This window comes from Helianthus annuus, chromosome 16, assembly GCF_002127325.2.
Source record: "Helianthus annuus cultivar XRQ/B chromosome 16, HanXRQr2.0-SUNRISE, whole genome shotgun sequence".
NCBI lineage: Eukaryota > Viridiplantae > Streptophyta > Magnoliopsida > Asterales > Asteraceae > Helianthus > Helianthus annuus.
The window spans coordinates 204,261,824-204,287,151 of record NC_035448.2 but is presented as its reverse complement, the minus strand read 5'-3'; the positions used below and the strand labels follow the sequence as shown (position 1 = coordinate 204,287,151).

The following is a 25,328-nucleotide window of genomic DNA, read 5'->3' as shown; positions in this document are numbered from 1 at the left end:
ACGTTGACGAAACTTCATGAAATTTTTACCACATATTCTAGTGAGTATATTTTAGCTATACCAAGCTTCGGGTCTGCCAAAAGTTCACTCAGAGGTATAAATTAAACATGTTGACACTTTTGGCCCCTATAGTTTACGATACTTCACTTTTGGGCAATTTCCGCGTCGTATGATCCATGAACCATCCGTTAAATGTTATAAACATTATGTGGGGTTATCATAGAGCCTATTTATCCATTGTTGACACTTTGAACCCTTACGTTCCATAGTTTTCACTGTTTGTCACTTTTAGTCCCTCTAAAGTATGTTTTCACATAACGGAACCTTATGACACGTGTCAAGACATTATTGGACGAAATTTTTCGAGGTGTTACAAAAATGCATGTGAGTAACATAGGTTTTGTGAAAATAGGATTCATGACTTAGGTTTTAGAAAATGTTTAATAGAATTCAGTCATGAACCTTGTAAATTGTTTTGTTTTTGTAAATTATTTGAAAAGCGATAAAATCAGATGATATGTATAAGTAAAGGAATAACGTATGATTAAATGAATAACCAAGTAAAATAAGTTAGCTGGTGATTCCGCTCGTAATGATCACATGGTGATTCCGCTCAAACCATTTGGAGCGGAATCAGCAACACTATATATACATGTTATGTGATCTCATTCCATAACTTTGGAGCGGAATTAGAGTCGAGGTGCTGCTGAAATTTTGGCAGAAATCATTGTAATTGACTCGGAAAGTGTTAATATAAAGGAAATTAAAAGGATAAAGCTGTGTGATTTCATTTACTTTGATTCTGCCTCTTTATATGAAGATGAACTGCCTTTTACTGACTGTTTAGGGTCACAACACGGTCCAACAAGATCAATGTTGAAGAAAGAGGGATGAGGGTTACAAAAGGGGGAATAGAAAGGGTTGAGATGGAAATTACCATTTTACCCTCATGTGCATTGCACATGACAATTTTTAACTGAGATTTCTGACCAGGTTTGGCCTAAAGGACAAAACGTGCAAGATTTTGAAAGGTTAAGGACACCGCCTGTCAACTTTTAGCCAAAAGGACAACGCATTCAATTTGATGTAAACAGAAAAGACAAAACTTGTAATTTACTATTTGTCTTATAAATATAATATTATTATTTACATTTAAATAATAACTACCACTCATCCATTAATTAATATATAGAGTTAATTACATAGTTAGTCCCAGTGGTTTGCATAAAATAACATATTTAGGTACTAATAGTTTAAAATCACCTTCTAGGGTATTAATTTTTCATTTTGTAACGTTTGGAGGTATTAACTTCTAGGGTATTAACATAGTTAGTCCTTGTGGTTTGCACAAAATAACATACTTAGGTACTAATAGAATGTGATTTTAAACCTACAAATAACGTTAATACCTCCAAACGTTACAAAATGAAAAGTTAATACTCTAGAATGTGATTTTAAACTATTAGTACCTAAGTATGTTACTATTGGCAAACCACAGGGACCAACTATGTAATTAACTCTTAATATATAATTATTACTCGAATATTTATTTAATCAAACAATTTTCAAATATTTAATTTCCTGCATTTAATTAATTAACTGCATTTTATGAAATTCATTTTTTTGAACCACATAATCATTTCTATACTTGTTATTACTGTCTGGGTTATTTGAAATTAATTTTTTTGTAGCATTGACTAGATTTATATGAAACTAGTGGGATTTCTCGCATTCCACAGCGATCGTTATCGGTTTGATTCGCTTCAATACTTGTACATACGATCGTTATCGGTTTGATTCGCTTCAATACTTGTACAATTCTGACAATCAGTAAAGCAGCCAAAAGATATATATGTTTAAGAGGTTATTGACAAGTGTTTTACATCTATCGAAAAAAATACCGTTACAAGTAGTGCTTATTCGGCTGATTACGGTACAAAAAAAAATACTTTTATGTGATACGTTGAGAAAACCATAAAAAAAAATAATATACCATTACCAATGTTATTTAGACGGTATCATTATTATTCATAATTCGACCTGCTAATCCCAAGAATTGTCTAATCTTAGTGGGATTTTTAGGTGTTTCCTAGTTCTTAATTACTTCACCTTTGGAAGGATCTACTTGTATACCTTTCTTATTCACGATGTGTCCTAAAAATTGGACATCCCTAGTCAAGAATTCACATTTACTATACATAGTATAAAGTTTCTCTTCCTTCGGTAACTTGAGGATGGCATAAAGATGTTCTTCATGTGTTTCTTTACTCTTAGAATAAATGAGGATATCGTCTATTAAAACAATCACACACCGATCCAGGAAGGGCTTGCATACTTGATTCATGAGGTCCATGAAAACAGTTGGTGCATTTGTGAGGCCACACACTCAATTGGGGGAAATTTTTTGAATTAGATCATGCTACTTTGAAATCTGATGGTGTTTTTCGTAGCAATCCAAGGGGTTGGTTTACTTTTAGACATGTTTCATCTGCTTTGCTCTTCTTCTTTGGACATATTCGGCACGATGCTCGAACCTTGTTTAGAGATGTTTTCGCCGGTATTGACCCAGATTTGGATGCTCAAGTAGAATTTGGAGCATTCCAAAAACTTGGAGATCCAACTACAAGAAGACAAGCAATCTACTACAACATTTCTTCGGTCTCTTTGGAATCTATTTTCTTTTTATGATTTGATTTTGATATAAGGTACCAGAGAAATCTTGATTTGAACCGTCATGTTTTTGTTACTCTTGCTCTTGTTTTATCCGGGATATGACCCCCCCCCCAATAAACAGGTATTGAAGTTATAATTGTAAACCATGATGGAATCTATGAAAGCTTTCGTTTATACATTCCTATTAGTCTCGACTCTAGGGATAACTTTTTTCTATACTTTTTAGATAAACGCCGACAATTTTCAACTAAAAAATAAAAAAATGAAATGATTTTTCATTATCGCAATTGAAGTAATTAGTCTCCGTGTTCCTCGAATGGATCTCTTAGTTGTTGAGAAGGTTGCCCAAAAGCGGTATACAAGACGTATCCAATAAAACTTACAAGTAACCAGATATAAAGATGGCAACTAAGGTTATTGTTTTCATTATTATATAATTTCAAGATCACAATGGATCTATTTTTAAATAAAATATATATCCAGACGTTGATAAAATAACCATGTTATAACACCACACTCAAAATCTTATAATACATCTTATCTAAAAAGCTATTGTGAAAAATAAAAATTATCAAACGTAATCATAACTAGTTTTAATAAAGGCGCGCGTTGCGGCAAAACAGAGTAAATAATAATATAAAACAAAAGTTATTTTAGAATGAAGTTTGTTGTTTAGATAGCCAAACCGTCATAATCGGTTCAATTATCATCGTACCATTTTATTACACCAAATATATACTCTAATTTGAATATAAATTCATTTTTGACAATATTTATACTTGAATGTCGAAAAAAACCAAACAAAACTACATATTTAGGTTTTTAGAAAAAGTTAATGAATGTAATTTATTTAAGAAATATCAAATTATATAAAAAAAAGACATATGATTTGAAAACAAGACAAAGATGATTTAAAAAAAAAGAATCGTTATAAAGGAAATATGATTTAAGAAAAGGAAATATGATTTTAAAATAAAAAAAATATTAAAAAAATTTAAAAAGTATACAAAAGTAAGGTATTAAAAAATAAAAAATTAAACAATAAAGAAAATATGATTTAATAATGGAAAAAGAATTATTATAAAGTAAATATGATTTAAAAAAGAAAAAAATATATTTGAGAAAAAAACAATTACTAAAAAATAAAGGGCCATGTTACTAAGAAAAGAAAACATGATTTTAAAATTAAAAAAGTTTACGAAAGTAAGGTATTAAAAAATACAAAATTAAAAGATAAGAAAATACGATTTAATAAAAGAAAAAGAATTATTATAAAGAAAATGTGATTTAAAAAAAGAAAAAAATACATTTGAGAAAAAAATAATTAATAAAAAATAAGGGCCAATATTACTATTCATGACCCTTCACCACTAATATATATAAAATATATATATAATACCAAAATGTTCTATTGATTAAATAATAAAAAAAATTAAAAAGATACCTACTTGTAACTATTCATAATCATCAAGCAAACTGAAAAGTTAGGGGGGTTTCTAGGCCTAAACTAATGATCAAGGGCCAAACTGTACGCAATATCAAACTAAAAGCCCTAAAAAGTAAACACAATATTTCCTACTTCCCGTGACCTTCCTGAACAAACAGTGCGACCAATGTTCTTGTTTACACTTAAAACCTCCATACCCGAATTCAATTCATAGCGAGACACCTGAAGAAAGCAAGCAGCAACAACGTTGTCTTCCACTCTATTTGGGTATTATCCCCACAATTAACGAGGTAAATTATACAGAAATTGTTGTTATCGTCTAAAACCCCCTTAACCTAATATGCATGCCAACTGTTTGATGAAAGTCCCCAATGAATAAACACTCTGATATGCCATTATTTTGTTTCCATTAATGATTTCATATTACAGGATTGAGTAAAACACTTAATATTATGAGGCAGTGTCGTTAAGTTTAGGGTTTATAGATGCTTATACTCTTTGGTACGTTCGTATATGTATGGAATGTAGGTTTTGTTTGAGACCTAGTTTTCTTTAGAATTTGATTGCGTAGGTTTTTGACTGTTTAGGGATTAGGGCTGAGCAGGATTCGGGTTGGACCGGGTAACCGACTGAGACCAGACTGATTAAGCAGATTCGGTTTGGTTCTTGGTTTTAATTTTGGGGAGAATTCGGGTTCGGTTTGGTCCAGGTTCAGTCTGAGTAAAAACCGAAAAAGTTTCCGAGTTTTGTGATTGGAATCGTTTAAGTTATGTTTGTTGTGTTTTATATTGGGAGCATAGTTTATAAGTTATTGATAAAACATATGAAACGAACCATCTTAGCATACGATTCAGTCCTCGCCCAACCCGAGACCAACTCGAAAAGAGCGAGACTGACCCACCCTATTACGGTCCAGAATTTTTAGGTTCAGGCTTGGTCCGGTTTCAACCCAACACTCATAAAATCAAAGTCAATATAATGTTTATACTGGTAAGCAGCATGTCTGTGCACTGTGCAGAGTCACACGCTAACATATGAACACACATTACTATTATAACATTATGTAATTAATGGGTAAAAGAATTTTTTCGTTAGTTCACCAACAAAAACCTGGTGGGCTTTGTCTATCACTCCAACAAAACAGTTAAAGATTTCAGATTTTACACAATCCCCAACGCTATTTTCCAATGGTTTTTGCAGAGATAACTTGTATTTCTACTTTTACGGCAATATGGACCTGTGTTTAAAAAAGCGAGCTTTAAGCGTGAAGCGCTGAAGCGTTTGGAAAAGCGCTTTTTTTGGTCTGAAGCGTTACAACACGTGAAGCGTTTTGAAGCGATCTTTAAGCGCGAAGCGATGATGGTTTAGAAATCATAATGGCCTCCGGATTAAGTGTGTTTTTAATCATGTTTTGATGGAGATGAATACGTACTTGATTATGATGATTATTGATTAAAGACTATTTTTATGTTTATGTTTTAAGTGTGTTTCGACTTTAATTTATGTTTTAACTATGTTTTTTTATGTGTTAAGTGTGTTTTTTAATCATGTTTTTGTGCTTATTATTGATTAACAAGTAGAATAGGTCATATTGATGTGTACAATATTTTTTTTTATTTTGAGCGCTTCGTATACGTGAAGCTCTCGCTTCGCGCTTGAAGCTTCGCTTAAAGTTTTTGGAACCAAAACGCTTTGGAGCGCCTCGCGCTTTTTTAAACCAAGATATGGACCAATATTGAAAGCATCTATATCTTTATGCTCGTAATGAAACGGTAAAAAAGACAATTGACCGCCAAGTTATATACTGACGAGTTATTTTTTTTTTTTTTGAAAAAGTTATCGAAATTGGCTAACTATTTCTGTCCCTCATACTGATATTTGCTTTTGTTGTATTTCATTCGTTAAAGGCTTTAATCACTAGCGATTTGAAGGAAGTTGGTGCTTTTGTGATACTGCAAAAATGCTGGGTGGCCCTGGGCTTGAATCTGTTGTTGACCGTAAGTTTATGATCTCGACATGATTATTGTTTCATTAGTGTTTAATGTAGATTCATTTTATTTTGACTTTTGAGTTGTTTCTTCTAACGTTAATGATCTATTGTTCCTATAATAAAAATCTTTCTTTACAGAACTCATTTCAGTCATCACAAATGATGGACGAAACATAGTGGTGAGTTTTATTAATTTTTGTTATTTTTATTGGATCACTGATATACCTTAATCTGCACTTAATTTCTTGATTAATTATCATTGTATGCTTTCAGGGTATTCTCAAAGGTTTTGATCAGGCAACGAACATAATTCTGGATGAATCGCATGAACGAGTTTATTCGACAAAGGTTCGTTCAGTTTCTACACAAAAAATATTTAGATTCTTAACTTAATCTTTAGGCGAATTAGAAATGAATAATCCCACCTAACTCAATTTGGCCGATAATAATCCCAAGTCTGTCAGTTATTGGCCGATAATAATCCGAACTGGTCAATTTTTTTTTTGTAAAATAGTCTGCCGTTAAAATAGCTTAACCGAGTTAAGTTTTTTTTCCGAATTACAAACCGATGTTTTAGGGCTTTTGATCAGAACGAGGATACGAGTCGATTGATGTAAAACTTACCTCGAAATGGCTTGATTTTTGTTAATTGGAAGTTTAAACACCCGAGTTGAAGCACCGTTTTCGTGGGTTGGGGCAGTATTTCGAGGTAAGTTTTACATCAATCAACTCGTATCCTCGTTCTGATCAAAAGCCCTAAAACATCGGTTTGTAATTCGAAAAAAAAACTTAACTCCGTTAAGCTATTTTAACGGCGGACTATTTTAAAAAAAAAAAGTCGACCAGTTCGGATTATTATCGGCCAATAACTGACTTGGGATTATTATCGGCCAAATTGAGTTAGGTGGGATTATTTATTTCCAATTTGCCTAATCTTTAATACTCAGTTGCGTTTATTTTATATTTGTTTTATTGACTGACCAATTTTGATCACATTTATTTGCAGGAAGGAGTTCAACAACTTGTTTTGGGTCTTTACATCATAAGGGGTGATAACATGTATGTTTCTTTTAACGAGTTACCCAAAGTGTATTTTTATTCGATAAAACCTCATATATCATTTTATTAAAATGTAAATCATTATTGGTGTAGTATAGTTTTTGCAATTAGATACTAACTAGTATTGTTTAAAAAGAGTTAAATGCCATTTTAGTCCCTGTGGTTTGGGCCATTTTGCCAGTTTAGTCCAAAGGTTTCATTTTTCACCTGTGGGTCCAAAAAGGTTTCACCGTTTCCATTTTAGTCCACTGGGTTAACTTCATCCATTTTTTTTTTTGTTACCGAGAATACCAATTCGGTCATTTCATATGTAATTCTGTTAAATAGAAGGGCAATTCAGCCATATAAAATGACCGAATTGGCCTTCTCGTTAACAGAAAAAATGGATGAAGTTAACCCAGTGGACTAAAATGGCAACAACGGTGAAACATTTTTGGACCCATAGGTGAAAAATGAAACATTTTGACTAAACTGGCAAAATGACCCAAACCACAGTGACTAAAATGACATTTAACTCGTTTAAAAATGTAAACCCAACTCGACCTGTTACCTTACCTGCTCATTTTGCCGCTTTAAATATATAGTTTGCGAGACTAATTGATTATTATTATTGTCTGTATCTTCAGAAGCATTATTGGGGAGCTAGATGAAGAACTTGACGCAAGCTTGGATTTGTCGGAAGTGAGAGCTCATCCTCTGAAGCCTGTTATTCATTAATGAGCTACATGGTATGCTGCTGCGTAATTGCAATGGTGTTTTTTAAAGGAAGTAAATGATTTACTTGAGAAAACGTTATTGGATTTATCGGCTTGAAAACTTATATGTCTTGGTGTGGATTCTTTTAGCTTTTAGTTGAAATTGGACTGTGTACTAGAACTTCTTTATATGTTCTAAGGATGCTAAAGAATTCATGTGCTGATCTTTTGTCTTCCTTTCTTGTTGGTTATGCATTCCTAGGGATAGAGAAGATGTATACGTAAGTATATGTACACACACGTATAGACATGCGTATGTGAATGTGAGGTACATACATGCATATAGGTGTGAGCATTTTGTGTGTGTGTGTGTGTGTGTAAAAGTTACTCAACTAATCCTGTTAACTATAGTTTTCAAAACCTTTACTTGGTCACAAAGTGATGGATGATGTTAACAATTAAGAAATTTGGTATGTATAGGATGGTTTAAATTCGGAGAAACGTTTAAAGTGAAAGGTAAATGCATTTGTGGCAACAATAAATGTAAATTGTAACCGGGTGGCGTGCGAGGCGATAGGAAAAATGCCTCTAGGCCTTGAGGCGACACTTCATGTATATGTGGGTCAAAATTGGTCAAACATAAGGTCAAGGAGGCTGATATATAAAAAAAAATATGATTATGAATGGCTTACTTGATTTAAAGGCTCATATGCAACTTTTGGTTGTATATAGAGCAACTCTTCGCGTACATAAAGCTAGTCTCACACCTCAGTTTTCAGGACCTAAACACATCGAGGCATCTCGTGCTTTTTAAAACCAAGGTACTTCAGTCACACGTGCTATTGTTACACACAAGTGTTGGACGCACAGTCATAGGCATAGTTAATCAAACTTCAAAAACGTTGATTTTATGATATAATTAAAAGACTACGAGTACTAGTATAATTTTATAAAATTTGTTTGATTTGAAAAAATTGGTGGGACTAGAATGAAACCTAAAAGGCACAAAAAAAAAAAAAAAAAAAAAAAAAAAAAAAAAAAAAACCACCAATGACAATAAAAAAGATACTTCTCTTATGTGTGTGTGTAGTTATTGAACTAATCCTGTTAACTATAGATACCAAACCCTTTTACATATTTGATACATTGAAAGTGCTATTGCTGATGCTACATATTGAATTAGTCTGCAAAGTGATAGATAATGTGAACTAGTTTTTTTGTCGCCGCACGTTGCGGCGAATCCGAGCAAATAATGTAAAACAAACATGATTTGAAAATAAAGCATGTTGTTTAGAAAGCCAAACCATTAGAACGGTTTAGCTTTTCATCGTACTATTTTATGATACCAAATAAATACTTTATATAAGTACAGTTTCGTTTTTAACAAAACTTATAACGGAATGTCCGGAAAAAAATCAAGCATAACGACGTACGTAAGTTTTTAGAAAAAGTTATAAACGTAAATTATTAAACAAGTATCAAATTAATCGATAATTTATGTTCTAAAAAAGGAAAAAAGAATTATTAAAAAATGGTATAGGAAATATATGGTTTTAGAAAAGAAAAAAATTAAAAATAAGTTATTAAAAATAAAAAAATAATAAAAAACTATGTATTATTATAAAATTAAAATTACTACTCATCGTCCATCACTAACAATATATATAATACATATAATTAGTTTGGTATGTATAGGAGTGGTTTAAAGTTTAAACTTATGAATTGACCTCTTTTCGGATTATATGAGGGCCTTATATAATGCATAATCTAAACCTTATGTTGATCCACCGTGCTATGTACCTAGCGAAAAATGACCGTTTAGTAATAGGTTCGGGTTACAACAGTAAGCTTTTAAACGGGTCGGGCTTGATTGACTAAATTGGATCTTCTGTTTCTTTCTAACGGGTCAAATGAGATTCCTTAAATTATCCCCCACTTGTAGTGGAGTGGTGGAAAGAACTTTGGGTTTCCTTGGAGACCCAGGTTCGATCCCCACCTGCTGCATTTGGGGGTAAATGACCCCAACCTTGATTGAGGGGTCATGGCAATGATGGATAAGAGCCTTGAGTGCGTAATAGCCCGGGTTCGAGTCTTGAGCCGCACACGAGTTTTCTATTACAGTGCGGTTACTCCGGCTCTCGAGTGCGGAGGCTGCAACGGCAGTCAAGTGGCTGTCGGCTGGAAATTTTCTCGTGGAGCGCCTATGGTCAATCTCGGATGCCTCACCCGAGGGGGACTAGGGACCCATGCAATGTGGGTGTGATCCCGTTCAAAAAGAAAAATGAGATTCCTTAAAGCCTTAAACAAATAAGAATCTTTATTATATGATTTATATCAAAACATACATCATAAACACCTGCTAAGATACATATGAATCCCAACATAGAGAAGGGAGGAAAAACCGATCTACGATCCTCCTCTTTCTCTTCAATATCAAATCAAGAAATAAACAAAACAAATATAACAACATAATAATAATAATAATAATAATAATAATAATAATAATAATAATACAACCCTCCCGAAAAACAACGGGAAATAAATCGAAAGAATTATACATCATCTATAACCTAAATTTGAAACTGCAACTGCTATCCCTGATTCTGATAACATTATCAGTAGATAACGTATTCACATTCACCCGACACCTCACCAACGGCTTAAACTTGGGTAATTTTAACTTACCAAGCTTAATTCTCACCGGAACTTTAGCTCTAAGCACTAAAGGAACTGTTCCGGTCTGTTGCTGGGCATTTAGCGAGGTTAATAGCCCGGTAGCATCTCGAGTTTGACCCGTTAAAGGGACGTTTAATACGGTGGTGTTTCTATGGCCCTGATAGAATTTGGGCCATGCTCCTTCACAAAGGACCGTACCCATGTAGATCACGGTCAGTTTTGATCCACCTTCGTAGGAGATTCCAATCTTCGTGTTGGGATTTCTCGCTGTAATGTTGACGTTGAACTGAGCCGATAACGAGTTATCGGTGTTGAGATTGAACTGAGTGATGGTCATACCATCAACCGAGTATTTTGGCAGTTTTGGATCGAACCCAAAGTACACGACTGCTGCTAACACGCCTATAAGAATCACGAGTGTGAATACTACACAAAGTGTACAACATAGGCACCGGCGGCACCAGTTTTTCTTTTTTGGTGGTTTGGAGTACTGGATCGGGATGGTGCGCTGGAAAGGCGGGTGTGGTTCGGTTGGGTGACCGTTTTCAGACCGCGATGAGCCTCGGGGTACCAATGGTGCGGTGGGCTTTTGTTGTGATTCTAGGTCGGGCGTCGGCGGCTCGACCGTTTCGGGGTGGATTCTTTGGTGATCTGCCATTTGAATGAGAAGATGAACAACACTATGTTGTTTGTTATATATATATTTTGGTGCTTAGCTGAAGAAGCAAGTAAAGTAGAACACTTTTTTTTTTCTTCTTTAATGAATGATTGTGTTATATAAGACTTGAAGAAAGATATGAGTAGATAAAAGTCATAGGTAAGTAAATGTTACAAAGTAGACCTTGTACTGTGGATTTTGTACATTTTGTACTAATTAGATTATAGATAATTTATTAACATCTTTGATTCTTTTTTACAAAACCCTGTGTTTTCCTATGTCAAAACGTTGTCTAGACTCTAGAGCATGTGACCATTAACTTGTAAATAATAAAAAAAAAAATACATGATTAACTTGGTTTCAAAGAACATGAGGCGCACCACGACAATAGGGCACACATTGTGTACACGAGGCATAAGGCTTTTATATATGAGTTAAATGTCATTTTCGTCTCTGTGGTTTGTTCAGTTACGCCAGTTCAGGCGAAATTTCGAAGTTGTACCATTTCCGTCCTGACATTCTTGAAGCATGCCAATTTCGTCTAAAAAAACTACGGTTGAATCAAATAATTGGACAAACCACGTGGACGAAAATGACAATTCACTCATGTTTTTTTTTTTTTTTGACGAAACTGACATGTTTTAAGAATGTTAGGGACGGAAATGGTACAAATTTGAAATTTGATCTGAACTACCATAATTGGACAAATCATATGGATGAAAATAACAGTTAACTCTCTATATATATTTTTGGTAGGTTTCTCACCATGCACTTACAATTTAGATATAAATAACTTCTATATACGATTTAATATATAAATTACATATATATACAACCTAAAAGGCTCTATATATAACCTTTTAATGCAAAATTTGCCTATGGTGCTCCCCGCTCCCGATGTGTGCGCCTCATGCGCTTTTCAAGTGGTGAACTTCATCTGAGTGCACCTCGCGCCAAGGTGCGTCTCAAACAGACTTGTGTGCTTTGTGCATCTGAATTTTATTGTGGAATATAACGGAATCGCTAAACACTTCCAAATGCAAAATACATGGATGAATTTTGTAGTTTGGTGAAAGTGCAAGGGCTGAAAGCTTACTTATTTGACTTTGTTTGTGAATTGGTTGAGCAGTCATTTTCTTGGTATATGTTTTTTATACACGGTTTTGCATTGTGTTTACATTTAAACTTCTTCTTCTGTTGCCTGATCCTTTCCGCCATTTAAATACTGCATTGTGTGGTTGTACTGTACAACATGGTAATGCGTCAAGGGTTATAGGTACAACCTTGAAGGATATGGAGGCTTATTTGGGTTATCTACCTTTGAAGACTTGGTGTTATTTTTACACTTTTAATTTAAATAATGACGTGTGGGGAACTATTGACTTAGTCTTAAATTAAGGATATTTTTTTATATTAATTTAAGTAACTTTTTGAATATTTAAGTTATTATATACTTCATCCAATGAATTTATCATCATCATCATCATATTAATTCGAACTTTTCAATCCTGTGTTTTACTACTTAGAAATAAATATTTAAAGTTAATAACATTATTTTGGTTTTGGAGTTTTTTTTTTTTTTCATTATTTAGAGCTATAAATAGATATTTATAATCATTGTTTTTTTATAATATGTGTTGACCATGTTAAAGTGTAAATTTTGTTCAACAACTATAGTTATAGAGTATCTTAAAGTGCTAAATTCCTCAATGTTACGACCAACTTCACAGATGTTATAATCGTGTTGTATTTAAGTTAGTAAATTACCATTTTAGTCTTTGATGTTTGTTCAAAATTGTTATTTTAGTTCAAGTAGTTTTTTTCTCCTCTAGGTCCCTGAGTTTTTCATTTTCTTGCCATTTTCATCCAACCTAGTAACTCTGTCAAAAACTGTCAGTTAACTCAAGGGTATTTTGGTCAGATTACACATATCTTTTGTTTTGTTGCCATTTTGATCCAAAACTCTTTTTACATTTTTTTATTCATTTATATTATTATTATTATTATTATTATTATTATTATTATTATTATTATTATTATTATTATTATTATTAAATGGAAACTCTCATCAAAATATGGATATCACTCCTAACTTGATGGTAAATTTTGTGCAAAATAACAAGTATAGCGGATTGAAAGTCGTCACCATATGTGGGAATCGCCCCTATTTTGGTGAGTCGTTTCAATTGTGAAATAAGAGTGTCTTCCTCAAGTCTTCAAGTGTGTATTGTGTTTATCTTAGAAAAGACATGTATATTTGAGACCAAAGAAATAGATAGAAGTAATTAAGATAGAATGCAATTAGTTTAAATCACAAACAAGAAAATGTTTTTAAACTATAGACTAGGTCAAAAGCAAAGCAATTAATCCTAATTCTCTATAGTTATAATTCTGATACCAATCTGTCACACCCCAACCGATGACGGAAACATCAGAGTGAGACGAAAACAAGATTGCTCGTAGCATCATAACGCTAATTGTGACAATATTTAATTAATCAAAATTTCATGAATACTAAATTGCATACATTGTCAACAAAACAAATACATCGAATTGTAGCAACATCACAAAACATAAATGATGGTTTATTTCATTAAAGTGAGTATCTATGTCTACCCTAACTGTGTTTCTTCGATCATCATCTATCAACCTGCAATATATATTAAAATATGATCAACAAAATGTTGGCGAGCATACAAGTTTGAATACATAGCATGATAGTGAAAATGTTTCATGGTGCTCATATCCAACATGATAATTGTATACCGTGTTACTAACATACTACACAAGTGTAAGCTATATGTCAAACCAGAGTTTAACGCAATCGTGATTACCCAACATCGTCGAAACGAAGAGGGTGTAATGATGTTTTACTTAACAATACCACAAGAATGCGGGCGGGGCGTTAGTCCTATAGCGCTATAATTGTTAACGTAAGCTTGCAAAGTTAATGAGCATATAGACACGTGTAAACATAGCATGCGAGATTAACAAGTATAAACAAGTCTCATGTTTAATAGTGGATAGAGTGTGATTCGTAAACATGTTTAATAGTTTTGCGTGTTTTTGTATAAGTGTACATGTTGTGCCCAAAGTGTGTAAAATAAAAAAAAGGATCAAGTATACTCACAGTTTTGCGTAGATTTCCATGAAAATTGAGAGTGGATTAGACGGGAGCTGGTACGCTGAAGTCACCCTGAAATGGGTAAACGAAGGTGTGAGTATTCTGATGTGAGAAGGTTCGGATCAGACTTTAAAATAAGAAAAAGTACGAAAAAAACAAGTAACAGATCCTTCGTGCGAAAGGGAGCCCTTTCGTGCGAATGACAGTAGCCATTCGTGCGACTGGTCTGTTTGAACGCGGATTCGTGCGTAAAATTTAATTGTAAACTGATTTGACATAATACATTATTAAAAATTGTTATACAAAATGAAAACAGTAAGTAAAATGGCCAAACAGTCAAGTAAGGACAACCCAGGTGTGCCAATTCAACATAGAAGGTGTAAACCAAGTGTTGGAGGCTGGGCGGGGTTAACTTACTTTGTGACTAGAAAACTGCTTGGTGTTCATCCATGATACTGATGAACTGACATCAAACAAAAATGAAATCGTAAACGAAAACACATAAAACAATCTCCTTGCGTGCGAAAGGGATGCCCATTCGCACGAAGGGTATTGCCTTTCGTGCGAAAGGTACCAGTTAACGTTTGTTTGATCTATCTCATAAAAAGTGTATAGATGTCTTTAGGTTTTATAAAATACTTGGGAGCATTGAACGTAAAAAAAAAGAATAGGACGGAAGTACCTTACATAAGAGGGAGGAAGTTGACATGCTTGAGTCTTAAAAACTTAAAATATCCATTTTGATTAAAAACTTGACGTATTTTAGAGTCTTAAAAACTTAAAATCTCCATTTTGATTAAAGACTCAACCATTTAGATTTTGCCAGAAGTTTCACATGTCATCTTAGAAATATGCACCAAGTGATTGAAATCACGTACAAAAAAATGGTCGACTTTAATACATTTTAGGATAGCAATGTTCAGTCGAATGATTTGAAAAACTTAAAAAAAAACGATCACACATTTGAAAAAGTGTAGCGTTTGCTAGGGCGCACTGTCATGTCGTGGATCAACCGTAGAGAGTGGACATTTTTTTCAAATGTTGATTTTTCGTTGTATCTAAGCAAACACCTTTCTCACATTTAAGCCAACAAATTGCCACATAAAAAAATGATTTTTTTTCAAACGTGATTTTAAACTCTCTCCATCTTTATCTTTCATATCAAGATCAAAATATCCAAGAGACCACAAAAAAAAAAAAAAAAAAAAAAAAACAAACAAAAAAACAAAAAAAAACTAAAAAAAAATTCTTGTGTTTAATTGTATATTTTGTAAACACTACTTAGGGTTGTTTGGTAACCTATTAAAGATTCCATTAAGAGGTTACCTCTGATTCGGTCAAAGGTAAGAGCGTTTGGTTCATTAAAATAAAAGGTTACCTATGATTCCATTAAAAAGTTACCTCTAACTCATTTAGACCTCTTACTGGTTCAGAAGTTGTCAAACAGCCCCTTAGTTATATGTAGTGATATGCATGTAAGAAAGAAAAAAGTGGTGATCACTAGCAACATTAATGAGAAGATAAAATGGCGATTACCAATTTACCACCAACATTAGTGAAAAGATAACTTGGTGAGCATTGCCAATAACAGTCGTGATTAGTGATCAATACGAAAGTTATTGAGAAAATAAGAGATCTTACCAAGGTGTTGCAATGATAATCTCTAGTATTTACCTGACCATTAAACATTAAAGTGTTATCTCTTACACTATAACTTTTATTTACTTGCAAAAAGTCCACGCAAAATCCAAGGAAAAAAAAAAAGAAACATGTCCACATACGATAGGATTTTGCATCAAGTATTTATAAAGATCACATCCATCTGTTGTAGGATTTTGTTTTGATTACTCATGTCATGGGTAGCTTAAAGCTTAATAAACTGATCACAACTCAAAATAGCTTAAAAGGTTGAAAGCCTAAAGGGTTTAAAAGTAAGCAGTTGTTATAAGCAGGAAAAGGAACGAGTCAGTGTCCAGTCACATCGTACTTTACATGTGAACTCTCCCATTTAGTAGCAACAGGCGCATGTGGGAGAGTGAACTCTATTATCCGTAGGTCAAAAGCCTTTCACTAATCAAAAAAGGCAAGTCCTCCACTGAAGTCTTGGATCGAGAGTAAGTGTTTCATCTTATAGAAGATCATTTCTTCTATAAATAGCAGATACATTTGACTTAAACAAACACACCATATTCTCCTCTCTCCCTCCCTCTGGATCTTGCACCTTGCTTAATCTATTCTTGACTTTAAGCATTAAACAACAATAAAACATAAACATTCTGGGTTGAAGATCCTTCAATCCAGGATTCAAAACAATAATAACAACTCGATCCAACTCCACGTACTGCAAACATGGAGAGACCCCACGACCTGCGTTAGGCTAATTGAAACCCTTGACCCCTTTTACCTCGTAGGTCTCGTTACTATCCTTGGTCTTGTATTTGTTGTAGCAACAATTACTATATTATCTAACTTATGTATTTAAAAAGTAACTTGGCTTACAATCTCTAGCACACTCAAGAACAACTTGATTTATCATAATTCTTTGTATGCCATTGGGATCGGTTTGGTTGGCCCCATCCTTCGAGGGGTCTCACTTTTAATTTACCTTCAACGTGATAGGCGATTATTTGTTGTGGACTGGTTGGGTTATCCGGATTTAACCTTTTAATCGGTTTGGTTCAACCTTTCGATAGATGTTTATTCATAAATCTTTATAAAGTTACTTGAATCGTATATGTATCTCCCAAACACTTAAAAGCGCTCGTTACAACCAAACCGATGATTATGTAATAAAAATACAAGGTTTAGCCATTAAATATTAAAGGGTTGAAAGCCTCTTGCAAAAAAGAAGCATTTTATTTTACATCATTTTATTCCATCACCAATGTAGCATGGTGATAATATTTTATACATATTTTCTTTAACATAACTTTTTTCTCATCAATTGATTAAAAATATTATTATATCATTTGTACCGAAAGAATAATAAATTGCATCTAAAAATATATATGTGTTCAAATAAATTTATATTTATAGTCGTTTAACTCCAACTATAAATTATATCTTTATTATTATTGTTTATAAGAAATCTAGAAGCTGACTTGGTTTAAGCCGCCTCAATTGTATAATCACGTAATATTAACCAGACTAACCAAGTGTAATTATTATTACTAGTATAACTTAATTTGTAATGACTGTAATGCATGATGCATCATACCACACCTACATAAAATATAACAAATTAATATACAAATAAATAAGATAATAAAAAACAAAAAACAAATTTTACCCACAAAGAAGGAACATTATATTCCCTAAACTGGTTGATGTTTGCAAGTAAGTATGTTTAGTTTAGCAACAATTCAAGATGCTAATTACACATAATAAACGAAAATTTGTCATACAAGTACATCATCTTCCCTTAAAAAGGCCCGATATGAAACCTGCGGCTCCACGTTGCTTCGCCTAAAACATTATTTCAAAATCAGTCACTATTAAAAATATTTACCTTTTAACAGGCTAATTTAATCCGTTTAAGTTACTGTTACATTTATCTCCAACGGGTCAAACGTTAAAAACTACACTGATAACAACCTCGCAAACCAGTTTATTTTAAAAGATTTTTGGCTTAATAGTGAATATTTTAGTTAATTACTTATAAAATAAAAATAGGATTGGCACAAATATAACTGTACCTTTGCATTGTTGAATAGATCTTCTGCAACAGCCTCTCGCTGTTTACGTTTCTTTTCTTCTTTCAAAGACTCTGCTACTTCCTCGTTCTCGTATTCAGACCCTCTGCCACAAATTCAAATATAATTACAAAAAACATTTCCAGTTTTTATTTTTATTTTTATTTTTAGAGTAAACTGCCATTTTGGTCCCTGTGATTTGGTCACTTTTGCCACTTTAGTCCAAAACTCAAACTTTTTGCATTTGGGTCCCTGTGGTTTCAGTTTTATTGCCATTTTGGTCCAAAAATGAAATCAGGTCATATTTGTCTTATAAAATCCTGCTATTTTGTCATTTTTCGCAGGGGCAAGATGATCATTTCTTTTTTTTATAAATAAATACCATATTTTATAAGACAAATATGACCTGATTTGCCGCTGAGGAAAATGACAAAATTGCAGGATTTTATAAGACAAATATGACATGATTTCATTTTTGGACCAAAATGGCAATAAAACTGAAACCACAGGACCCAGATGCAAAAGATTTGAGTTTTGGACTAAAGTGGCAAAAGTGACCAAACCTCAGGGACCAAAATGGCAGTTTACTCTTATTTTTATTAGTAACAATTAACAACAATAATAACATAAAGAACGAAAACAAAATCAAAGATATGTCATCCATCATACTTGTAAGGATGCTTTGAAAAAGGTACAAGATTATGGAAACCAATTCCTGATTCGGTCGCCGTCTGCAAGTTAATAATACCATCGTTGTTAACAAACCCAAAATGTCGTAAAAGGGTCATTCGAGGTTAAAATTTTGGTTCGTTTAGTTATAAACGGTTAATGGGTTAAAACATGTTGAAGGTCGTTTAAAGTCTTTTTAATACATGTAACCTCTTAAATCGTTTCTATTCAAAGGTTTGGACAATATGATTTTTGTGATCATAATTTAACACATTAACTGTTTATAAAGAACAAAAACGACTCGGACCAGCCGTTTCAAATCATGCAACTGGACTGTTCATGCATGAAGATGACTAGGGGTGCAAACGAGCCGATCGCCTCACGAGCTGCTCGAGACCGGCTCGAGAAAAAGCTCAAAACGAGCCGAGCTTGAGCCTAAAATAAAGATAATTTATTTATCAAGCCCGAGCTCGAGCTTGGTATGTGAAGCTCGCCAGACTCGTCGAGCCTTAGTGTAATATTAGTTTTTTATTAATATTTAATAACATTTGCCCCTTATTTAAAGTTGTCTGGTAAACGAGCCAAGCCAGGCTTATTTAAACTTGTTTACTAGCCGAGCCCGAGCTTCAGTTATCGAGTTCGTGAGCCTAAACGATTCTATTATTTATATTATTTATATTTAATATATTGATTAATAGAAAATAAACGAGCCGAGCTTGGGCTCCGCTCTGCTCGTTGCACCCCTAGATAACTATAATGAAACCAAGTTACCTTTTTGAATCGTTTAAAGTTCAAAACTTGATGATTTGTCTGATAAGAAGGTTGTGAATTTGAATTTCGAACGATCAAATCTTGGCTGAAAATTACATCCGAAGTCCCCATTTCACTACCTTCATCAACATCAATCTTACGTTCTCGAGGCAACATTCCATCATCGTTTTGACCATCTTTTGACTTTGCACTAACATCATCTACGCTTGTATCTTTGTCAACAATGAATTTCGTTGGATCGATTTCCATTACGGTAACAGAATCTACACTATGAACAAATGTTATTTCCTTTTCATCTGCAACAGATTCTACTTTCCTGATTCCCGATGTATAAACCGATGTGATTTCAACTTCGGGTTCGGAATCCGCTACTATTGTCTCATCGGTGGAGCACGTAGATGTGACAACTACTGCAATTGGAAATTAAATTACATGTGATAAATTGATGAACCGTTAAATATAAAAAAAAAAGTAAATTAATTTTTTTAATACATAAATAAGAAATATTACCAGGTGGTGATACAAGGATAACGGCATCCAGGTGACCGGATAAAATAGCGGATACTAAGTTAATTTCACTAACTTTCGGTAGATGATTAATATCATTGGAGCACACAGAATTATCTTCAGATATTACATGTACAAAACGATTCTTCTCATCATCCTCCACACCCTAAGAAATAATTTTTCCAAGAAACACAAATAATTATAATTAAGAGTAAACTGCCAAAATGGTCCCTGAGGTTTGGTCACTTTTGTTATATTAGTCCAAAACTCAAAACCTTTTAAATCTAGGTCCCTGTGGTTTCAATTTTGTTGCCATATTCATCCAAAATCAAAATCTGGTCAGATTTTTCAGTTAACATCCAACTTTTCTGTCTTTTTCCTCCCTTTTAATGAAGGGCAAAATGTTCTTTTAAGGTTTTATTATAACAAATTAAAAAAATCTGACCATTTTGCCCTTCATTAAAAGGGAGGAAAAAGACAAAAAAGCTGGATGTTAATTGAAAAATCTGACCAGGTTTTGTTTTTGGATGAAAATGACAACAAAATTGAAACCACATGGACCCAGGTTCAAAAGGTTTGAGTTTTGGACTAAAGTGACAAAAGTGACCAAACCTCAGGGACCATTTTGGCAGTTTACTCTATAATTAATCTATGACGCGATGAAGTATTTCTAAAATATATAATTACGGGGATTATTATGAAGAGATGGGAACCTGACTATGTGGAACGAATTCACCAACGGGAATAACTTTTGCACCAAAGGCTTCAAGTAATGACTGCAACTTTTTCTTAACTTTATACTGTAAGGCATGATACAACAAAAGAAATCATTGAACTAAAAATAAAAGATTAAAAAAAGGCAAATTGGAAAATAATAATCCCATCTTTCTGAAATTGGCTGATAATAATCCCAAGTCAGTTATTAGCCAATAATAATCCGACCTCGTCCAATTTTTTTGTAAAATAGACCGCCGTTAAAATAAGGTTAACGGAGTTAAGTTTTTCTCCGAATTACAAACCGATGTTTTAGGGCTTTTGATCAGAACGAGGATACGAGTCGATTGATGTAAAACTTACCTCGAAATTGTGTTCGAAATGGCTTGAATTTTGTTAATTGGAAGTTAAACACCAGAATTGAAGCACCGTTTTCGTGGGTTGGGGTGCAGTATTTTGAGGTAAGTTTTACATCAATCGACTCGTATCCTCGTTCTGATCAAAAGCCCTAAAACATCGGTTTGTAATTCGGAAAAAAACTTAACTCCGTTAAGCTATTTTAATGGCGGACTATTTTACAAAAAAATTGGACGAGGTCGGATTATTATTGGCTAATAACTGACTTGGGATTATTATCGGCCAATTTCAGAAAGATGGGATTATTATTTTCCAATTTGCCTTAAAAAAAAGAGAGAACCTCAGATTTAAAAAGCCTTAGATAACGAAGAAATCAAAAGTATTTGGCCAAACTGTGTTATTATCTTACAGAATAAATGCACATGCGTATGTATATATATATATATGTGTGTGCTTGTATGTGTGTTATAAAAGCTTACCTTGTCTGATGACTCCAGCAGAAAAGTGTATCCACTTAAACAATTTTCTCGAGACTCGGGCTCAACAACTTTAATAGAGACCCCTTGCAACTTCAACGTTGGAGCATAGCTGCAGGTTTACTGACGGGTCAAAACGGTTTTCGGCTGAAACAACAATATTATTACTATAATCATCAAGATCTTTGAATAAAACAATTTACAAGGTTGTTTGCATCCAAAATAGACTTTGACCGACTTTCAACATATTGGATATGTTCCCCTTTTAGATAAATTGTTTAATTCGACACATTCGACCCGTTTTGAGATAAAACACAACCAGATCAACTTATTCATAAGTAAACGGGTTGAATTGCCACCTCTAGTTTGAAGCAAAAATAGTCACGATAGCATAAGTTGATACTTACGTATTGCAATCCGGGATCGTAGTGTCAATACGTTTATCTGCAAGTAACTAAAAAACAACAGAAAAAGTTTAAATATAAGCAACTAGTACTACGACTTCATACAACTTTTTAAAACTTTGATCTATAAACGAACAACTTCCATTAAAAAAAAAAAAAAAAAAAAAAAAAAAAAAAAAAAAAAAACTGGTAAAATTAAATCAGCAACGAAACATGTGACATGAGGTCAATGTGCATATGCATGCAGTACAATTAGATACAAATAATTAACAAAAAAGAAAGTAAGATACCTCTATCCATTTATAACTAACAAAATGCCGTTTAGACATTACGGCATCAACTATATCAGCATTCAGCAATGCATTATCATCAACAAGAACATGTGTGCACTTTGCGTTCCATTTATTAGTCATAGAAGCACCTGCACGCCATTTTGTAATGTTGTTCATTAAATATAGAGTAAACTGTCATTTTAGTCCTTGTGGTTTGGTCACTTTTGCCACTTTAGTCCAAAACTCAAACTTTTTGCATCTGGGTCCCTGTGGTTTCAGTTTTATTGCCATTTTAGTCCAAAAATGAAACCAGATCATATTTGTCTTATAAAATCCTGCAATTTTGTCATTTTCCTCAGGGGCAAATCAGGTCATATTTGTTTTATAAAATATGATATTTATTTATAAAAAAGAAATGATCATTTTGCATCTGCGGAAAATGACAAAATAGCAGGATTTTATAAGACAAATATAACCTTATTTCATTTTTGGACCAAAATGGCAATAAAACTGAAACCACAGGGACCCAGATGCAAAAAGTTTGAGTTTTGGACTAAATTGGCAAAAGTGACCAAACCATAGGGACCAAAATGGCAGTTTACTCTTAAATATAATATAATCATTTAAGAGGTTTCGTATCTAACATATAAACCTACCTACGGATGAAATCTTCTCGTTATGTTCTTTCGATCGACCCGGCTCCAACCCACAAAGAAAAAACACAAGAGGAACATAACTAAACCTGTAATGTGAGAAAAAAGTTTTAAAAAAAATAGTTTAAAAAAAATACAATCTTTAAATAATGGAAATAAATAGTTTAAAAAATACACATAGTATACCTGTAAGTAGCATTACCAGTTCCAAACGAAACAAGGTCCGCATCATCCAATGTTGTCTCTTTATTTGGAAATTCATGAACCTTTTCTTTTGATCCAACGGGCCTCTTAATATATGTTCCGTACTTTGAGCAATCTCTGATCCGAATTTCGGATGATTTCTTTGTTGTATTGTCCTTGGAAATCATTTCATCAATGACTATTTCCGCATGGACCCGCGAGACGCCTTTATCTTTATTAACAATGACATCACATCCTATGCAACAAACAATGCAAGATTAGCAATCTTGTTGCAACTCTTCAAGCAAGTTCATAAGTTATCACAAATAGGCTATCGATATATGCATCCAAAGCACGTACATGTTCATGACATTTAACTTTGAAATCACATAAGTTTAAGCATTGTAGTCTACATTTTGAAATCGTACGCGTATCATAAATAGCGACGATTACAAGCCTTGGTTTTGCACCAACAGACTCCCCCTTAACTGTTGCTATATCCTACTTTCAAAACCCATAGTAATTAAAGGCGCTAAGCGCACTTAAGGCGCATAGGCCTCGCCTGGGGCCTAGGCGCAAAGCGCAAAAAAAGCGAGTGCCTGAGAAAAATTAAGCGCATAATGAAAAAAAGTTAAACTATATTATGTATTAGAAAAAGAATACTATTCTTCAAATAAAATAAACAAAATCTATTATATAAAACTATATATCATCTATTTAGAACCAAAAGTTCAAAAAATATTACTGTATTAGTGTAGAAAAGTAGTTTTCCTTGGATAAAAATAGAAATTTGGCTAGAATCTTGTCGGAATTTAGAGAATTTGGCCGGAAACTCTCCGGAATCTAGGAATCTCGCTGGAATCTACGCCTGAACCATCATTTAGAGAATTAAAGCGCAATTTCCTCGACTTAAAGCGCAACTACCTCGCCTTGCCTGAAAAATGGGCCTAGGCGCAAGAGGCGATGGCTTTTAACAACTATGTCAAAACCATGCTAGATATGAGACCGATTTCTAATATCCTACTTTCCCCTTATGCAGGGAATACAACAGAAACATAAGAACTAATGTTCTTTACTCTGCATAGTTTAAAGATGACAAAGATGAAGCTATATGAAAGATACGAATCAACTATTCGGATTACCTTTTCGTCCCACTTTATAGGTCCCTTTGCTAAAGAAATAATAACTTTCTTCCCCTGCAAATGAACATAACCTTAGTACAAATCATGCCACTCATTTTTAAATATCATATAACGATAACGCACGTATAGATGCATAAACCGCTTTGTAAGTTTACCATGGTCATGTTCACTAAAGCCGGAACATTTTAAAATGTGTGATTCAAAAACAATGATGCTTATGAATCCGGGTATCGTTAATCGATAAAAACAAACTCACAAAACTATGATTAATTCAAGTCTAGTCGAGTAATATGCCACAAACAAACGACATAAATAGTTCCAACAATTCAATCATCAAGAACAAAAGGCAGCGACTTGCGACAACCAGAAATCATCTAGTGGATTATGCAAGATACCCAATAGTCCTAATCCACTATGGTTGCTTACAACTTGAATAATCTTGTGTTCTACGAAGTGCGCATAAGTTGTTCGACGAAATGACAGAAGAAATTAGATTGGTGGGTGGTTATGATTTTGATGAACGGGTAATATTGAATGGGAAATTTGAAGAATGTAAGATTAACCTGGGATGGGATCGACCGGAAAGAGGCCCCAGACCATGTTTACGGTAGTTCGTTTGGAGATTGTTGGCACCGTTGACAGTGGTTTTGGGAGAATAATATGCACTTTTATGGGCTATGGCCAGATTTTTTATCGGCTCTCGCTCTTGTGTTTGAAAGATGACCCAACTTTAGGGGTGAGCAAAAGCAAAAACCCGACCCTACCCGACCATTACCCGACCCGATCCGAGAACCGATTAAACATAAAATACAGAACCGATTCACTACCCTAAATATAGGGTCGGTTCCGGTCCATAGGTCCAAATCGGGTTTCACCATGAAAAGAACCGAGAACCGACCCGACCCGACCCTATTTTATATGAAAAATTGGAACCGATCTAAATACCTAGGTACTTAGGTTCGGGTCGGGTTGGGTATATTTTCGGTTCGGTTCTCGGTTATTTTCGGTCCGGACCTAAACTTGCTCACCCCTACCCAACTTGGGGAGTTGGGGGTTTGGTTTAATTGTAGGGTTCGAACGAGTTAGAAAAATGGTTATTTGTTTACCTTTTAGTGAATCTCTTAACGGTTTAGACCACTTAGGGCATGTTTGGCTAAGCTTATTTG

The 25,328-nt window shown here is 33.7% G+C and overlaps 3 protein-coding genes across 6 annotated transcripts; 1 reads left to right on the top strand and 2 right to left on the bottom strand.

Moving 5' to 3' along the window:
* The first annotated feature begins 4,253 nt into the window (after window positions 1-4,253).
* LOC110915665 (sm-like protein LSM8) lies at window positions 4,254-8,100 on the top strand. The gene is made up of 6 exons (XM_022160397.2): window positions 4,254-4,410; window positions 6,028-6,117; window positions 6,249-6,289; window positions 6,384-6,458; window positions 7,117-7,169; window positions 7,796-8,100. The coding sequence occupies exons 2-6, from the start codon at window positions 6,081-6,083 to the stop codon at window positions 7,884-7,886; spliced, it is 297 nt and encodes a 98-aa protein (XP_022016089.1). The 5' UTR covers window positions 4,254-4,410; window positions 6,028-6,080; the 3' UTR covers window positions 7,887-8,100.
* A 2,233-nt stretch (window positions 8,101-10,333) lies between these two features.
* On the bottom strand, window positions 10,334-11,296 carry LOC110915664 (NDR1/HIN1-like protein 6). The gene has a single exon (XM_022160396.2). It carries the CDS (start codon window positions 11,196-11,198, stop codon window positions 10,428-10,430), a length of 771 nt encoding a protein of 256 aa, XP_022016088.1. The 5' UTR covers window positions 11,199-11,296; the 3' UTR covers window positions 10,334-10,427.
* Window positions 11,297-17,589: 6,293 nt separating this feature from the next.
* On the bottom strand, window positions 17,590-24,879 carry LOC110915662 (nijmegen breakage syndrome 1 protein). 4 transcript variants are annotated; one of them, XM_022160393.2, is made up of 13 exons: window positions 24,726-24,879; window positions 24,163-24,216; window positions 23,024-23,276; window positions 22,841-22,926; window positions 22,203-22,333; window positions 21,916-21,962; window positions 21,512-21,620; window positions 20,675-20,761; window positions 19,965-20,127; window positions 19,455-19,864; window positions 18,684-18,745; window positions 18,018-18,120; window positions 17,590-17,787 (listed from the first exon to the last, which is right to left on the bottom strand). In XM_022160393.2, exons 1-13 carry the CDS (start codon window positions 24,760-24,762, stop codon window positions 17,734-17,736), a joined length of 1,596 nt encoding a protein of 531 aa, XP_022016085.1. In that variant the 5' UTR covers window positions 24,763-24,879; the 3' UTR covers window positions 17,590-17,733. The 4 variants fall into 4 exon arrangements, 3 of the variants coding, with proteins under 3 accessions (XP_022016085.1, XP_022016086.1, XP_022016087.1); XM_022160394.2 differs by having other exon boundaries at window positions 19,455-19,861; XM_022160395.2 differs by lacking the exon at window positions 24,726-24,879 and adding an exon at window positions 24,589-24,696.
* Window positions 24,880-25,328: the final 449 nt, after the last annotated feature.

Bases quoted from the DNA above. Each gene is read 5' to 3' on its own strand.
- LOC110915664 (XM_022160396.2), bottom strand. From the start codon at position 11,198: ATGGCAGATCACCAAAGAATCCACCCCGAAACGGTCGAGCCGCCGACG.
- LOC110915662 (XM_022160393.2), bottom strand. From the start codon at position 24,762: ATGGTCTGGGGCCTCTTTCCGGTCGATCCCATCCCAG. The intron at 20,762-21,511 runs GTAAGCTTTTAT...CATGCCTTACAG, and splicing joins TGCTGGAGTCATCAGACAAG to TATAAAGTTAAGAAAAAGTT. The intron at 18,121-18,683 runs GTATGATGGATG...AATTTGTGGCAG, and splicing joins TTTTCAAAGCATCCTTACAA to AGGGTCTGAATACGAGAACG.
- LOC110915665 (XM_022160397.2), top strand. From the start codon at position 6,081: ATGCTGGGTGGCCCTGGGCTTGAATCTGTTGTTGACC. The intron at 6,459-7,116 runs GTTCGTTCAGTT...ATTTATTTGCAG, and splicing joins AACGAGTTTATTCGACAAAG to GAAGGAGTTCAACAACTTGT. The intron at 7,170-7,795 runs GTATGTTTCTTT...CTGTATCTTCAG, and splicing joins ATCATAAGGGGTGATAACAT to AAGCATTATTGGGGAGCTAG.